The sequence below is a fragment of the Bubalus bubalis genome, chromosome 24, assembly GCF_019923935.1.
Source record: "Bubalus bubalis isolate 160015118507 breed Murrah chromosome 24, NDDB_SH_1, whole genome shotgun sequence".
Taxonomy (NCBI): domain Eukaryota; kingdom Metazoa; phylum Chordata; class Mammalia; order Artiodactyla; family Bovidae; genus Bubalus; species Bubalus bubalis.
The window spans coordinates 42,028,139-42,044,147 of NC_059180.1; the positions used below are offsets into that span (position 1 = coordinate 42,028,139).

The 16,009-nt window shown below is 62.5% G+C and overlaps 2 protein-coding genes across 10 annotated transcripts in view; one reads left to right on the forward strand and one right to left on the reverse strand.

Moving 5' to 3' along the window:
* The window catches only part of NPRL3 (NPR3 like, GATOR1 complex subunit), a 33,308-nt gene extending 25,070 nt beyond the window's left edge, over positions 1-8,238 (forward strand). For 3 of the 9 annotated variants that reach the window (XM_025275215.3, XM_025275216.3, XM_044935981.2), the window contains 6 exons: positions 338-494; positions 3,950-4,056; positions 4,449-4,578; positions 6,130-6,319; positions 6,908-7,100; positions 7,542-8,238. In XM_025275215.3, coding sequence (XP_025131000.1) covers positions 338-494; positions 3,950-4,056; positions 4,449-4,578; positions 6,130-6,319; positions 6,908-7,100; positions 7,542-7,707 — 943 coding nt within the window. In that variant the 3' untranslated portion in view covers positions 7,708-8,238. Of the gene's footprint in view, positions 1-337; positions 495-3,949; positions 4,057-4,369; positions 4,579-6,129; positions 6,358-6,441; positions 7,101-7,541 lie in introns of those variants that run through there. The other 6 variants (XM_025275212.3, XM_025275218.3, XM_025275217.3 and 3 more) reach the window with 6 other exon arrangements.
* On the reverse strand, positions 8,183-15,692 carry MPG (N-methylpurine DNA glycosylase). Its single transcript, XM_025275220.3, has 4 exons — positions 15,372-15,692; positions 13,242-13,475; positions 10,644-10,848; positions 8,183-8,622 (listed from the first exon to the last, which is right to left on the reverse strand). The coding sequence occupies exons 2-4, from the start codon at positions 13,461-13,463 to the stop codon at positions 8,216-8,218; spliced, it is 834 nt and encodes a 277-aa protein (XP_025131005.3). The 5' UTR covers positions 13,464-13,475; positions 15,372-15,692; the 3' UTR covers positions 8,183-8,215.
* Positions 15,693-16,009: the final 317 nt, after the last annotated feature.

Here is a 16,009-nt window from a genome sequence, read left to right on the forward strand (position 1 = left end):
GATCTTCCCAGCCCAGGTATTGAACCCAGGTCTCCCGCGTTGCAGATGGATTCTTTACCATCTGAGCCACCAGGGAAGCCCTCTTCGGGACTGTTTCCTTGGGAAGGGTTGACTGGTTTTTCAGTCAACCAGTGTTTGCGGGCAGTCCCAGAGGCGGGATAGAGCCGGTCATCAGGGCTCCCGCAGTTCTTTCTGCTGCAGCAGTGATCCTCGCAGGTTTTTAAAGGCCTCAGGGCACAACCTTGTCTTCCAGTTCCTCCCGTGGCCTCTTCTCTCCAGGTGCCCACCCCGAGAGCCCAAAGCTGCTTGTACCACTGACCATGTCTCTGCCCTGCAGCCCGTACCATGCCCTGCTGCTGCTCAGCGATGAGAAGTCCCTGCTGGGTGAGCTCCCGCTTGACTGCTCCCCAGCCCTGGTACGCGTGATCAAGACCACGTCCGCTGTGAAGAACCTGCAGCAGCTGGCCCAGGACGCAGACCTGGCTTTGCTGCAGGTACCTCTGGGGGCCTGGGGAGATACCCTCAGTGGGCAGGATGGGCAGTGTGGGGTGGGGGGCTGGACGTGTCATAGGAGGCACCTCAAACTGCCTCCCTAGGGCCGTAGTCCAGCTGAGGGCCGCGCACAGCCTGCCACAGTGATGGATCTGGAGGCAGACCGGCCTCTGGGCCGGGGGCCTGAGTGTCTGTATCGTGGTGGGGGTGCTGGGCTCTGGCAGAGAGGAGTGAGGCCTTCATGGTGCTGGGTGAGAGGACTTAGTCCCTGTGGGAGCCATGTAGAGCAGGACCATACCCCATGACATGCGGGCCTGTGTTCTGTATGAGGTGCCATCTCCCTGCCGAGTCACATGCTTGGGGGCTGCCCTTTCTGATCAGATGGCGGCCCCTCCTCTTTGGCTGAAGATCTGGTGGAACAGTAGGCAGGGCTGAGGGTGAGGAAAAGCACAGGAAGAAGTTGGAGGCTGGGTCAGGGGGGCCTCAAGCGACAGCCTGAGGGGGACCCTGGGTCTGGAGTGGGGCAGCACCTGGCCACCAGGGGGCAGCGGAGCCCGGGCCAGGGGCCACAGCTGCGGAGGCCGGGACAGCTTTCTCAGGCCCCTTGAGGCACCTCCAGGGGGCCTGCAGTCTATTCGCCGTTGTTGTTCACACACTAAGTCATGACCAATTCTTTGCGACCCCCGGGACGGCAACACGCCTCTGTCCTCCACTATCTCCCGGAGTTTGCTCAAATTCGTGGCCATCAAGTCAGTGATGCCGTCCAACCATCTCATCCTCTGTCGTCCCTTTCTCCTTTTGCCTTCAATTTTTCCCAGCATCAGTGTCTTTTCCAACGAGCTGGCTCTTTGCATTAGGTGGCCAAAGTATTGGAGCTTCAACATCAGTCCTTCCATGAACATTCAGGGTTGATTTCCTTTAGGATTGACTGGTTTGATCTCCTTGCAGTCCAAGGGACTCTCAGGAGTCTTCTCCAGCACCACAGTTCGAAAGCATCAGTTCTTTGGTGCTCAGCCTTTATGGCCCAATTCTCACATCTGCATATGACTACTGGAAAAACCGTAACTTTGACTATATGGACCTTTGTTGGCAAAGTGATGCTTTTTAATACACTGTCTAGGTTTGTCATAGTTTTCCTTTCAAGGCGCAAACGTCTTTTAATTTATGGCTGCAGTCATCATCCAGAGTGATTTTCTAGCCTGGGAAAATAAAATCTGTACTTTCCCCACATTTTCCCCATCTGTTTTCTATGACGTGATAGGACTGGATGCCATGATCTTAGTTTTTTTAATATTGAGTTTTAAGCCAGCTTTTTCCATTTTCCTCTTTCACCCTCATCAAGAGGCTCTTTATTTCCTCTTGGCTTTCTGCCATTAGGGTGGTATTATCTGCATATCTCAGGTTATTGATTTTTCTCCCATAATCTTGATTCCAACTTGTCCTTCATCTAGCCTGGCATCTCGCATGATGTACTCTAGACATAAATAAATAAGCAGGGTGACAATATACAGCCTTGACCTACTCCTTTCCCAATTTTGAACCAGTCCCTTGTTCCATGTCTGACACTCTAACTGTTGCTTCTTGACCTACATACAGGTTTCTCAGGAGACAGATAAGGTGGTCTGGTATTCCCAAATCTTTAAGAATTTTCCATGGAGATGGGCACGTTAGCACAGTAGGGGAGTTTGTTCACCAGGCCTGACTCTCAGGCCATTCTTCCCCCAAAGCAGCCCTTTGGGATTCTGTTGTCTAGAATCCTTCCCCCATCTTTACCCCAGGACCTTTGTCCACCCCACGTGCGAGTGTTTATTGACCTGTGCCTGGTGTCTCACGTGGGGTCCTGGACTGCCTTGCTAGCACCCAGGAGACACAGACCTCGCAGGCGCTGGCCGTGGTGTGTGCACCACTGCGCGGCATCCTGACCGGTGCTGCTGAGGCCAGGTGCCCGTGCGTGTGCGGCTCTGAGGGGCCCTCTCTGCCCCTGTGGCTGCCTGACAGGGGTCTGTGTGGACACGCCTCCCCCTGGCCACAGTTGCCCTGCACAGAGCTCTGATGATGTCGCCTCTGTCTCTCCCTGGCCATGGCCTTGCCGTCTGCTTCCTTGCCCCTCTACACTGAACCCAGTGTGGTTGGGGTTTGCTGCTGGTGTGGTCATGCAGGGCCTGGCCCCATGGGTGGACTGTGCCGGCCTCTGGCACTGCTGCTTCCTTCAGCAGGCGGCCCAGCAGAGGCCCCGTGGGGGAGGCTGGCGAGCCCAGCCGGAGCCCCTGCACAGATACCAGGGAATGTTGGTCTCAGGTGTGAGTGTCATCAGGTGATTTGAAGGTTTTTGTCTAATGAAACTAATATATTCTTTCTTATAAAAGTTCAAATATCACACAAATTATAGACACAGAGTAAGTGCCCACAATCCCATATTGCAGCAGTAGCCACAGTAGATTCCTCCAACTCTTTTATATACATGTTAACATATAATCTTTGAATAACAAAATCAGGATTATACTTACATTACTTGTAATGAATGAACAGTGCCCTCATAGACCTCCGCGTCCTAATGTGAGTGGGACCTTCCTTATGTGGGACTTTGCAGATGGAATTAACACTCTTGATATGGGGCGATAATCCTGGATGATCTGGGTGGGCCCTTGTGAGAGGGAGGCAGGTGGAGAGGCTTTGACTACAGAAGAGGAGGCGGGAGGTGACCTGCAAAGAGGTGACCGCGGAGGCCAAGGTGGGAGGCGTGGTCTCACCTCACCTCACGCAAGGAACAGCAGCTTGTATCTTGGAGGCAAAGATCAGTGTCCCTGCCAACAGCCTGACTCCAGCCCAGTGCTCTCAATTTCAGACTTCTAGCCTGGAGCAGGCGCTCTGGCTGCAGGGAGAGGGGATGTGGACCCGCTGGCTGAGGTTGGTGGCAGAGACGGAGGGAAGTGAGCCTGTTCCTTTAGAGCCTATGTCACTGGGACTTGGGGTGAGAGAGAGGGTCAGCAATGGGAATGAAACGTTATTTGTGTTTGAGCTGGGGCCACTGGAGGCCGTCTGCTGAGACGAGGTGGGGGTGTTTTGGTGCTGTGCCCGCAGGCACTTGGCTGTGGTGGTCGGGGTGAGCACTGCCCAGTGCCATGGTCTCACCCTGGCCCTCCCTCCCGGCGCTGTGGTCTGTCTGTGGGCCATCCTGATGTCTTGAGAGCCCAGGGCAGCAGGACAGAGGGAGGTTCTCCAGGGACGAGTGAGGGGTCGGGGTGGGTGCAGCGACCCCTCATCCACTGTCCTGGTGCTCGGTGCCGGTGGGCTAGGGGCTGGCCTCTGCCAGGATGAGCAGCCAAGACCCTTGCGCAGCTGAGTCGACCTCATCCTGGTTGCCCTTGGCATACGTGCCGGGGCCAGCCGGGACAGCTGAGGGACCGGTGGCGGAAGGGTCAGCCTCCCAGCACTGTCCCCTGCCCCCTGCCTGCAGGTTTTCCAGCTTGCGGCCCACCTGGTGTACTGGGGCAAGGCCATCATCATCTACCCGCTGTGTGAAAACAACGTCTACATGCTGTCTCCCAACGCCAGCGTGTGTCTGTGAGTCCCTGTGGCTGACAGGGCCCCAGGTGGTGCTCCCAGCTCAGCCAGGCCCGTGTCCCAGTTCTGGCCTGGTCCCGCCCCTCCAGCGCCACCCAGGCCTGTGCTGCTCTGCACTTGCGGCCTCTGGGAAAGGTCTGCGCCTGCCCACACCTGCCGGCCAGTGGGCCCTGTGCAGGGTGCCTGCTGGGAGGTCAGGAGCCTTGGTCCCGACGCAGAGGTTCACAGGGGCTGCCGCGTGGGGAAGGCGTCTGGGCTCTGTCCTCACTGCACCCTCCCGGACCCTCACCACACTGCATCCCCTCCTGCACAGTGCGGGCTCGAGGCAAGGACACAGATGCCTGACCGAGGGGAGACCTCTTGAGCTCAGGGATCCTCACCCCCATCCCCAGGTATTCCCCGCTTGCCGAGCAGTTCTCACGCCAGTTTCCATCTCACGACCTGCCGTCTGTCCTTGCCAAGTTCTCCTTGCCTGTCTCCTTGTCAGAATTCAGGAACCCCCTGGCCCCCCCTGTTCAGGAGGTGAGTCTTGGGAGCTGGGGGAGCCCAGGGACCAGCCACCTGGCTTCAGTCCCCAGTTGATCCCAGGCCTGCAGTGTTGCTGCACCCAAGGCCTGGGTTGGGGGCAGTGCTTGCTGTGTAGGTGATACCTGCCCTGCCCGAGGCTGGCTGCCTGGCTAGGCTGCCTGCCGACACCTGGGCAGTGCCAGTCCCTCTACACACGGAGCTCTGTCTGCCCGTGGCAGGCAGTTCTCAGGGTTAGGGCGGAGCTAAGAGGTAACTGGTAGCAGATCGTGACCACTCCTGGGACAAGAGAGCCACCTGGTGCCCCTTCTGGACCTGGGGGTCCTAGAATCGGGAACACAAGAGGGTTTTGTTTTACTGAGCCTGGGCCCTGCCCCCTGACTCCCTCTCCTGCCTGCCAGGGTCCCCGTGGCCACGGGGTCTGTGGGTATAAGTCTGAGCTCACAGACACCCAGAATTTTCACATTTGGGGCCTGCACAGGACAGGCCTGGGTCTGGGTCAGAGTCAGGGTGGTGAGGGGCTGGCAGGAGTGTGGGTGTGGTGTGGTGGCCACCAGGGAGGGGTGAGGCATGGGGAACGAGCTGGCGAGTTGTGTGTTTACAGAAGGACTGATTGACCTGGGTCCCAGAGCCAGGCCTTGCCCCTCCCCCACCCCAGCCTGAGCTCTGGGCCCCCGGGGGAGATGGGCTGGTGTTCTCAAGGCTTGTCTTCAAAGTGAAGTGTTTGCTGTAACAAGTGCCGGGGCTGGTAGGTAAAGCCAGTCCTTAAAAGCAGCCCTTTCCTCCTTAAGTTGTGAACACAGAGGAGGGACCGTGTCAGTCACCATCTGGTCCTCCCAGGGGTGGGGTGTGGTCTGCTCCAACCCCAAGCTGGAGGTTGGTCTGTTGGTCCCTTCACTTAGACGCCGAGCGTGACTGTTCTAAATGCCGTTGTTCGCGGCACCTTTGGTTTCCTGGGACAGTGCCAGGTTGTGCCAGCCAAATAGAAGGCACACTGTGTGTGCACCCTCCCCTCCCCAGTGCAGACTTCCCAGTGGTCTGAACAGCCGGTGGCTTTTCTTGGCCTGAGGGGAGCTGGTTCCGATTTTGCTGGGTCCTGGGTGAAGCCGCCTGCCTCCCTAACTCCTGTTTCAGGCCCTGAATGTGTGCAGGTGCTGACGAGGTCTCTTGAAGTATTTAACAGTCCTCTTCCATTTTCCTTGCTGTGACTGGGTCATACATGCTCACGGTACACGCGTGTGTCCATGCCTGCCCGCCCCTCCCAGCAGGGAACCCCAGTGACAGGAAGGTGGCATGTGGGTCTGGGGACGTGGATGCCCCCACATGGGGGTCGACCCAGGGGAGGACTTTCTGCTCTTAGGGTGCTGGCCACGGGCGGGGTCCCCACAGAGCCCACGGGCCGGGAGAGGTGGCACAGTAGGGCCGCCACGTCACAGGTCCTGTCAGCTCTGGGCAGAAAGGCGTGTGGGCAGCTGGGCACGTGGCGGGGTGAGGGCCGCCGTGGCCCCGCCGGGTGTCCCCTCTGACCTCCGGCGCCCCCGCCTGCAGACGCAGCTCATCCAGATGGTGGTGTGGATGCTGCAGCGCCGGCTCCTGGTGCAGCTGCACACCTACGTCTGCCTGATGGCCTCGCCCAGCGAGGACGAGCCCCGCACCCGCGAGGACGACGCGCCCCTGGCCACCAGGGTGGGCGGCCGCAGCCTCAGCACGCCCAATGCCCTCAGCTTTGGCTCCCCAAGTAGGACTTCCTGCCCCTGGGCATCTGTCTGGAGGGGGGTGAGCACCTGGGCGCCCTTGCGAGAGGTGGGTGGCTGGGAGGTCCGACTTGGGCACCTGTGAGTGACCACGGAACCGTCACAGGGCCGCACTCGAACCCCTGCTCACACCGCCCTCTGGGCAGCTGTGTCCTCACATGGACGTCACTTGCCCCCCTGGGCAGCTCTGCCTGGGGGACGGGAGGTCCTCCCCTGCTTCCCTGAGGACGGGGCTCTGCCTTGCTGAGTCGGAGCAGCCTGGCCCAGCCTGGGGTTGGAGCAGACCACACTGCATCCCTGGAGGACCGTTGAAACCTGCAGCCCCAGGGCCTCTGTGGAGATGGTGACTGGTCCCTTCTCTGCAGAGCCATTTGGCCACAGTGTCTCCCTAAGGCAGCAGCCCTGAGCCCAGGTCCCTGGCTTGGGGACCCCAGCCTTCCCAGGGCCCCATTAATGCAAGGGGCTGGATGACCTTGGGGTTTGGGGCAGCTCCCTGAGGGCGTGGCGGTGAGCTCCCAGGTGGATGTGGGTGACCGCAGGGCCGCCGCTCCCTGACTGCTGACGGTTCTCAGCCAGCAGCGATGACATGACCCTCACCAGCCCCAGCATGGACAACTCCAGCGCTGAGCTGCTCCCCAGCGGGGACTCGCCGCTGAACAGGAGGATGACAGAGAGCCTGCTGGCCAGCCTGTCCGAGCACGAGCGGGCCGCCATCCTCAGCGTGCCTGCGGCCCAGAACCCCGAGGACCTCCGCATGCTTGCCAGGTGCGGCGGGGCCCCGTGTGGAGAGAGACAGGTGGCAGACTTCAGCGCAGGTCTCAGGACTGGCGCCTGTGTGTGGGGTGTCTCTTGGACCTCCTTCCAGTGCTGCTCCTCACGTTGTCCTCAAGGGCTGGGCAGGGATCATCCCAGGACCCTTGGCCTGGGGGCGGGGTGGGGCCTGAGGTCTGCACATCATGGGTGAGAGACCTGTCACCCCCCAGCCCAGACCTGGGGGCACTGGGCACGTGGTGTTCCGGGAGCATGAAGTCATCGGGCCAAACCTCCAGGCCAGACTTCCCCAAGCTGCAGTGGCACGGAAGGCAGAAGCGACAGCTGCCCGTGCGGCCCCCTCCTCCGCCGAGGGGCTGTGGTGGGAGCGGGCCCCGCGGGCTGTCCGAGCCCCGCTGTAGCTGTCCTCACACCCTCCCGCCCCCACCCCCGCAGGCTCCTGCACTACTTCCGCGGCCGCCACCACCTGGAGGAGATCATGTACAATGAGAATACACGGCGCTCCCAGCTGCTGGCGCTCGTGGACAAGTTCCGCAGCGTCCTGGTGGTGACCACGCATGAGGACCCGGTCATTGCCGTCTTCCAGGCCCTGCTCACGTGAGCTGGGTGGGGGCACTGCCTCTCACTCCCGGCTCCCTCCCACTGCGGGGCCTTGCTCTCCTCATCTTCGGTCTTCAGGACAGCCTCAGGGGCCCTGGGCTGTGAAGGTGAGGTTTGAGGTAGGGGCGCGACCAGCACGCGGGCCTCTTGAGGGCTGCATGCCTCCCGCACGATTCTGCCCGTGTCCCTCGCCGCCCTGTCTGGCCCAGCACTGCCTGCCTGCGGGCACCTCCCCAGCCCCACCCTCCTGTGTTGGCCTCCGGAGGCCATGGCCAAGCAGTCCCCTCTGCGGGCACCCAAGGCACCAGGACGTCCTGTGGGGAGTTGCTCTGTTTCCCCTGGGAGTGTGTCTGCCGTGGTGCCCCCCACCCCGGGGTGGCCTCAGGCCTGAGAGAAAGTGGGCATGGTGGCCCTGGGTCACCGGAGCAGAGCTGGCTGCCAGGGGGCCTCTGGCCAAGGTGCAAAGGACACTGTTGTAGAAACACAGCATTTATTTCGTTTGTAAACAATTAAAAGTCCCCGTGGGAGCAGGCCCTGGCTCCAGTCTGTGTGTCCCGCTCTGCCGCCCTGTCCACCACGCTGACCCAGGGGCTGCCCCGTACGTAGAAGCGCAGGGGCTTCTGGGCCCACTCGCCAGCCTGGCCTATGCCCACACGGGCTGCCGCCACCACGGCTGGCTCACTGGGCTCGGGGGGGCCCTGCTCCAGCCACACAGACTCATCCCTGGCCAGGTCGCGCTGGTCGAAGCTCCTGTCGATGGCCAGGGCCTGGCACAGCTTGGAGGGGCCGTTGCAGAGCTCACGGTCTTTGAGGGCTCGTCCCGCAGCACCTTTGCGGAGGGCGTGGCGAAGTTGCCGCATGGCCTCCAGGCCCCCCAGGGGCTCCAGCGCTCGGAGCAGGACACACGCCCCGTCCCCTGTGGGAGATGGAGCTTCCAGGCTGTGGTTCTCCTATCCAAGGCCCGACCAGAGCGGCTGGGGACACCTGTGCTCACTCTCTGCCCAGACCCTGTGCCTGCCACCCGTCCTGCTCACCTGTGCCTCCTATGGGCACCTCTGGCCGCGTGCCTACCAGCTAGGGAGGCATTGAGCTCCCTGGCTTCCTCTGGTTTGTATGACTGGTGCTAACTGTAAGGTCGGTAGGCAATGGAAGCCCCAGAGATGGCCCCCCATGGGCATATGCCCATCAGCCCCCAGTGTACACAGGGTGCAGGTGAGCCCCACCCTGTGACCCAATGGGGAGAGGTGCCAACATAGCTCCCCACCTCGGGGCCCGCCCTCTCCCCCTCCAGTCCAGGCCACTGAGGAATGGCTGACACCCAGGGCCTGGGATTCCCCAGAGAAGACATGTCTGTCCAGAGCCCTTGATCCCCAGCTGAGCACTGGGGTTGTTCTGGGCCCGGAGTCTGCCCCACCTGCTGGGATCTGAGGGGCTCAGCCTGACGCGTGGGCAGCCCAGTCTCTCCCGGGCCTTAGCCACACAGGGCTTCCCAACAGCACCCAGGAGCTGGCCTCCTGCACAGCCCGCAAGCCTTAACCAGCCACTTTTCAAAGCATTTCAGGATGGCCTGAGGGCGCCCAAGCCTGGGCTCTAGTCCCTCCATGATTCCTGGGCTCTCCCTCACCAGCTGCACAGCTCCCTCTGGTTCCACCAAGCGCGCTGGGTGCCACCTGCACACAGGTCAGGGGAGCAGCTCACCGCTCCTCTCCGAGGATGCGTGTGCGTGCAGCCCCAGCTCTTCCCACTGGGCCTCCCTATCCTCCCCCCTGCCCCCCGCCCCCCACCCGCAGCAGCTGCTCGGTCTCCGCCAGGCCTCCACCCTGCAGGCACAGACCGGCCCCGCTGCCCTTCCCTCCCTCCTGGATGATGCTTGGCCCCAGCAGTCTACACCCTGCGGTTTTCTGCTCCCCTGACCAAGACGTTCCTGGGCATCCTGGTCACATGACCAGAAAGGAACACATTACCTCCCTCATCTGCCCGGTCCAACTGTACCCCCCAAAACGCCTTCCCTTCCTCACCAACCGCATCCCCTTGTCCAAGTGCAGTCTCCCCTCACGAGGGGTTGGTTCTAATGCCAAAGAAAAGCTTGGCCACTGGAAGGTTCTCTGGGAGATAACAGGCCCCTGGGGCAGTCCCTATCACTCAGCTGCACATAACTGCCTTCTGCGGGGCGGGGTGCAGGGCCAGTCAGGGCTCCTCGCATCCTCCAGCCTGCGGATCACACTCAGCATCTGCAGCTGTCCACTCTGGGCGATCACAACTCGCACGTCACTGGAATTCTCCAGTGTGACCGACAGCCCTGACATCCCAAGTCTTCATCTTGGGACGGAGGCTCAGCAGACGGACTCTGGGACTGGCTGGCCAGACTGGGCTAGGGAGACCTACTGCCGGGCGCTTCTTTCCCAGCACAGACGCCCAAGAAAACAGAGGTGCCTATCCACGAAGGACCTGGTGGGTCCCCCAACGAGGGAGAGCTCTAGATCAGCCTCTCTCCATTTGGCACCGCTGACCCTGGGGCCACGATTCTCTGTGGAGTCGGGCGTCCTATGTGTCATGAACGGTGCGCACCCTCCCTGACTCGTACGCACGGGAAGCCAGGAGCACGCCAGGGCTCTGACGGCCGAGAACATCCAGACATTGCCTCGTGTTCCCCACGGTGGCAGGGTCATCCCTGCTGAGACCCTGTGACTGCCCACTGCTGAGGCTCCTGCCTGAGCCCAGAGCACCCCAAATTGATCGCACCATCGTTTCCCTACAGTCGCCCCCTCCGAGTCCTCCCGCGCCAGCAGCGGCACCAGTGGCCACCGGGGGCCCCTGCACCCGGCCGCTCTGGGTTCAGGTCTATCTCTGAGCCACTGGTAATGCAGCCAGGGTGACGCCGCAGCCTCGCTCCCAAGGCGCCCCTGGCTCAGACACCTGCCCCCCGGTCCTCCTCACCTCGGCTGGAGACGTTCATGCAGAAGTATATGCCATAGATAAGATACACGTAGAGGGTCCCAGGCTTCATGAACATGCCACGGTTGCGGGGGGTCTGCCGGCCACCCCTTGAATGGGCAGCTTCATCCTCTGGCCCCAAGTATGCCTCAGTCTCCACGATGCGGCCGCGGAGCTCTGTGCCGTCATCCAGTCGTCGGACTAAGATCTGCTCCGGGGAGGAAGAAGGGGGCTCGTTCCCTGCTGATGGCCCGCAGCCTGGACGCCCCTCCCCAGCTTGGGATGTCCCGGGACATCTGCATACAGCCGGTCCGGCCATTGCGCCCCCCATCCCGCTGGGCCGCGGGCCACGGGCCTTGCTCAGCGAGTGTCCCGTCCACGGCGCAGCTAGCCTGGGCCAGCCAGAGCCGGGGTGTGCTCAGCACAAGCGAGTCCTCACGCCTCCTCTCACGGGGGCCCTGCGCCCCCCCGCCCAGTGCCCCCGGACCTGACGCTTAGCCTGGGGCTGAGCGGTGTGAAGGGCACAGGGCCCTGCCCAGGATTCCAGGGCCCGTGGAGCTTTCCACCCAGACCAACTGCAAAGGGCTGTCGTGCTCAGTGCCCACGCAGCCAGCTCTGAAAGCAGCAAGACCAGCTGCCCCACGGTGCCCCAGCCTGGCCCCCAGCCCCGGGGTGCCAAGCTCCTTGAACTGGGGGTCAAGCACAGGCAGTGGGCTGGGGAGGTGGGCCTGGCGCTGGCTGCCTTGGACAACACCCTGGGGCGGGGACTGGGTGGGTCTGGGGTTGGGTCCAGCGGGGGACAGAGGCTGGCTGAGCACAGGGCAGGGGCGGCTGTCAGGGGCTGTCCCCTGGGGCCAGCAGAGCACCAAGGAGAGCAGGCCTCATGGGAGTCAGGGCCCTGAGGAGTGCTGGGCACGTCAGAGCTGGGCCCACCTGCCTGGAGCCCCCGTGCCCAACGCCTGCACCACCGTGGCCTGGCCCTGAGAATGGCTGGCAGGCATGCCCAGTGTCTGCAGCCCCAGGTCTGACTCAACCAGGGTTCACGGTGGAGTATCGGGGATGGCCACTTCCCCAGGACGTCCCCAGCACCTGCCTTGTCCTTAGGCTAGAGCAATCGAGCGGATGGCCAGGCCACTGCCCCTTAACCCACGGAGCCCACTGTGTCTGGCCAGGGTCAGGAAACAGCCTGATTTCTGCGCCGCCGTCGGGTGGGTGGAGCCTCCTGCAGCCCTGTGCTCATGGTCTGCTTCTACTCCGAATCTCACGACCTTCTCTCAGACAGCAGGAGTCGGCTGCCCCTCAGCCCATCACAAACATCTCCTGCTTGCTGGTGGGGGTCCTGAGAGGACCCTTCTCAACCCACGAGGGGACACAGAGTGGTTTGGGCTGTTGCGGCAACCCGTAGCTCCTTGCGCTGACCTGCCCGAGGATGAGTGCACGACCCAAGCCTGGTATGGGCTCTACAGAGGACATCCACTGGGAGAGTCTGAGAAAGGTTCTCCTCCTGAAGGAAAGGAGTATACGGGATAAGACCTTCCCTTCTCTGCTGGACAATGCCCTGTCCACCCTCAGGCTCAAATGGGCATGCTGGGAGCCCAGGGGGAGCCTGTGAGGACCTGGGGTCCTCGACGGGACGCTGGACTCACCTGCCCCCATGCCACTTCGTGTGAGGTCATAACCTCTTCTGACTCCACATGCTTTCAGGACCTCCTGGCCCCTGAAGCCCAGAGCATCCTCAGGGGAACAGACTGCTCCCTTCTGGACGAGTGCACACTTTAGATCACGCTCCACTAGCTTACATTTTAGGGTCTGTTCTTGGCACCAGTTTTCAAATAGCCACAGAAACTGACTCTCCTTGGCTATTTTAACCTCACGGTGTGCTCATTAAAGGACACGACGTAGCCACCGAGCCTCCAGGGCGACCAGGAAGCCAGGGCCTGGCACCAGGACTGTAGCCCGATGGTGCTCCACACAGATGCGGCACATGCTGTGCGCACGCCGCCTGGAGCAGGCTCCCCGACGGGCGCTGGGCATCCGGCGCCCATCCCAGGGGTCAGGGCTGCAGGTGCTGCCGGGAAGCGAGCCAGTGGCAAGGAAGAGGCTGTCGCCAGCCCGTGCCGATGCAGGACAGCCTGTGTGCCGTGGGCTCGGCTGCTGTGTGTCTAAGGCGCTACACACAGACCAACTCCGGCAGGGCAGTGGCTGTGCCAGGGGACAGGGCAGGTGACAGGGCCAGCACGGACCACAGTCCTTGTGAGAAACCTGCCTGCCCTGCAGGCATCCCAGGCAGACCAGGGCCAGTGCTCCCACGCCCCAAGTGGAAAGTCTGATGCTGCAGCTGCTGCCTCCTCACTCTCACTGCCCAGAGCAGGCAGGCACCCCAACAACCTCGGCATTCTTCTGAGCCAACCCTGCGCCCAGCCCCTGCCCCAGGCGACTCAGGTGAAGCTCCTCAGGGCAAGTGTGGGCAAAGCGGCTGACTGCCTGAGGACAGGCAGGGCCAAGTCAGGGACGTGAGCCCAGCGGGAAGAGGGCTGTGCCCACAGACGCTGCCCGGTGGTGACTCTTCACGCGGAGGCCACGCTGCTACATTTCTATTACCTGTCCGAGAAATGCCCGGGCCAGGGACACTGCGGGCTGGTCGAAAAATGCTGATCCCAGGCGAGCAGGACGGCCCTCCGGGCTTGAGAAATAGATGCTGCGTGTGGGGCCCACGGTCGCGGGTGGCCCCAGGTGCAGCTCCTTGGGGGAAGGCGTCTGGGTCCCATCTGATGGGCTCTGATGCCGCTTGGCCTCCAACGCTCGCTGCTTTTTCTGCCCCATTGTGCGGGAAAGCTGAAATGGGAAAGGACAAAATCATCTGGGGAGGACAGCTGGTTGTTCAGTGAAGTCAGGAGCTCGAGGACTCATTTAACCGCCTGCCTGTCCACCTCCTCATCTGCAAAATGGGGGCAACCAGCTGCAGATGATGCCACACCTGACGTACTCCGCCCAGGCGGGGACCCGGAGGCCCTAGGAGATGACCGCACGTAAAGGCAGTGACAAGGCAGCCACTCTGCCCTGTACGCAGCACTTACACAGCTCAGTGGCAGGAGGCTTCAGGGCCTGGGGAGGGGACAGTGGCACCCAGGCCTGGGTCAGGGCTGGTCCCCGCTGACTGCCACTCATCACGTGGTCCCCAAGTGGACTTCTGAGCTTCTGAGTCCTCGGCACCTGACCCTGACCAGGAACTTTAAGTCAGCTGTGACCCCAGTGGGGCCTTGGCCGAGGAAGAGACTAGGGGGTCGAGTCATCCACACCCCTTCCCCACAACGGCAGGACTCCCGCTGTGCCTGACCCCTCCTACAAGAGCCCAGAAGGCCTGACACCCCCGTGGGTGAGCACCAGGTCACCCATCTTGGCTCAGGACAACCCTGATGAGTTCCCAGCTGTCCTGTGGCTCGTGACTCAGGATGTCAGAATAAGGAGAAGTGAAGCAAAGTTGAGGTCCCAGGAGTGAGGCGGCTCCGCCGAGACCAGCACACCACCTGCCTCCCAGCTGCTGCCGCAGGGCCGGGGACCTGACCACACACACCCTCAGTCATTCTGGGACCAGCCAGTCTCCCAGGGAAGACGCAGGTGAGCACTGGGGCCTGGACACCCTCCTCAGGGGTCGATTCCAGTGCCTCCCTGGCATGCGACAGACCCATCACCTTTAACGTAAGTGCTGACACTATGTTGTCCGGAGCCACTGGTCAGCTGAGAACGGATGCTGATGTGACCGCGACTGCAGCCTAGCCCGTCTTCCGACACCGAGCGTGGGTTCACGCTCCGGGACGCTGCGGCCCTGCTCTTCAGCCCGGGTGTGGCTCCCTGCCTGCCCGAGGCTCCGGGCTGACTCTGGGTCTCTGCCCTGACCCATCCTGGGGGGGTGGGGGCTCATACAGCTGCCCCGGGAGTGAGGCTCAGCAATGCCCCCGTTCAGATCCCCGGGCTGAGGAGTGGGGTGAGCCTGCTGTTGCACCCAAGAGTGACGGCTGCCCCAGAAAGTGACTTAATGTCTGTGCTTCTGTTTCACCTGCAGAAAGGGAACCAATATCGTCACACAGGGTGGTTCTGAGAATAAAACGAGAAGCCGGGGAAGTACTCAGCCAGCCTACAGACAGCACTCACTAGTGTTAGGAAGAAACACCCTCACCAGAGTGCCTCTGGGCAAAACCTGGGGAGGGTCTCTTGCCAGGCTGGGCCTCCCCAGGGGAGGGCTGGAAACAGCCGCCTGGAAGGAGGCGCCCAAGACACCTGCCACCCCTCCGTCAAAACCTGGGCGAACGGGGTCAGTTACAGAGTGTTTATCCGTCTGGGACACGCACTGGAGGGAGGGCTGTGCGGAAGTAGTCTCTCGGGCCAACCGGACGGTCACGTCTGCGGCAGGCGGGCTCCGGGCAGGGGCCGTGTGAGTCGGGCCGTGTGCCCAGCATGTAACCAGGCAACCGGGCTCGGGCTCTCCTTCCTGGAGGCCTCGGGCCGGGCCTCGACTCTGCTGGTGGCAAATGGAGCGGCCGGGCGGGTTCGACCCCGCCGGCAGGGCTCATCTAGAGACTGCACACGCAGCGGGGCGGCCCGGGAGTACGTTACTGGCTCCCGCTCAGGGCTCACTGCGGTGGGGCTGAGACTCCGGGGAGGGTCTCAGCCCAGAGCCTGTCCTTCGGCCGTGCGCCCTCGGAGGGACCTGCTCCCGGGGCGCGCACTCACCTGGGCCCCGCGACGCGCAGGTTTCCGGCGGCCCGCCGCGGCTTCGGACCCGCCAGCGCGGAGCCCACCCAGGAGCCCACCCGGAAGTACCGCCTGGTCTGGGGGTGGAGCCGGCGCCTGCGCAGAGGAGGGCGGAAGGCCGGCTGCGGGCGGGGGAGCGGAGCGAAGCGGAGCTGGGCGGGCGCCCGGGGCCGGCCTGGGGACCCGCGTTTCCCGCTGGCGCCCCTGCCTGGCGCCCCACCTCCCATCTTGGACGAAGCCCGCGGCTGCTGGAACGCTTGCAGTGTGAGGGGGAGCAGGCAGCTGGGGTGAAGGGGAGCCCCGGGCTCCTCACCTCTCCCAGTGGCATGCCCCCACTCCCCCCGCCACACTTGCACGGTGGTCCACCTGGTCCACCCTCCCCCCCGCAGCCGCAGAACGCACTCCTCCACCGGCTGGTGGTCAGACCTCCAAGAGGCCTGGTCTCTTAGGAGCCTTGATTGGGCCCCGGCTGGAGCTGTGGTGGTTTTGGGGTGCACGTGGAGTGCGCCTGAGGGAGGGGGCATGGGAGCCCTGGTCCTTGAGACACGCCTTCCTGGACTGCGGACGCGCATTACCTAGGGCGCATTTGGGTGGAGAGGATAGATTGGATGACGGAG

Excerpts from the sequence above, each read along its gene's own strand:
- MPG (XM_025275220.3), bottom strand. The coding sequence starts at position 13,463 with ATGGGGCAGAAAAAGCAGCGAGCGTTGGAGGCCAAGCGGCATCAGAGC. Across the intron at positions 10,849-13,241 it reads CCCGGGCATTTCTCGGACAG|ATCTTAGTCCGACGACTGGA; the intron begins GTAATAGAAATG and ends TCCCCGGAGCAG. Across the intron at positions 8,623-10,643 it reads CATGAACGTCTCCAGCCGAG|GGGACGGGGCGTGTGTCCTG; the intron begins GTGAGGAGGACC and ends CATCTCCCACAG.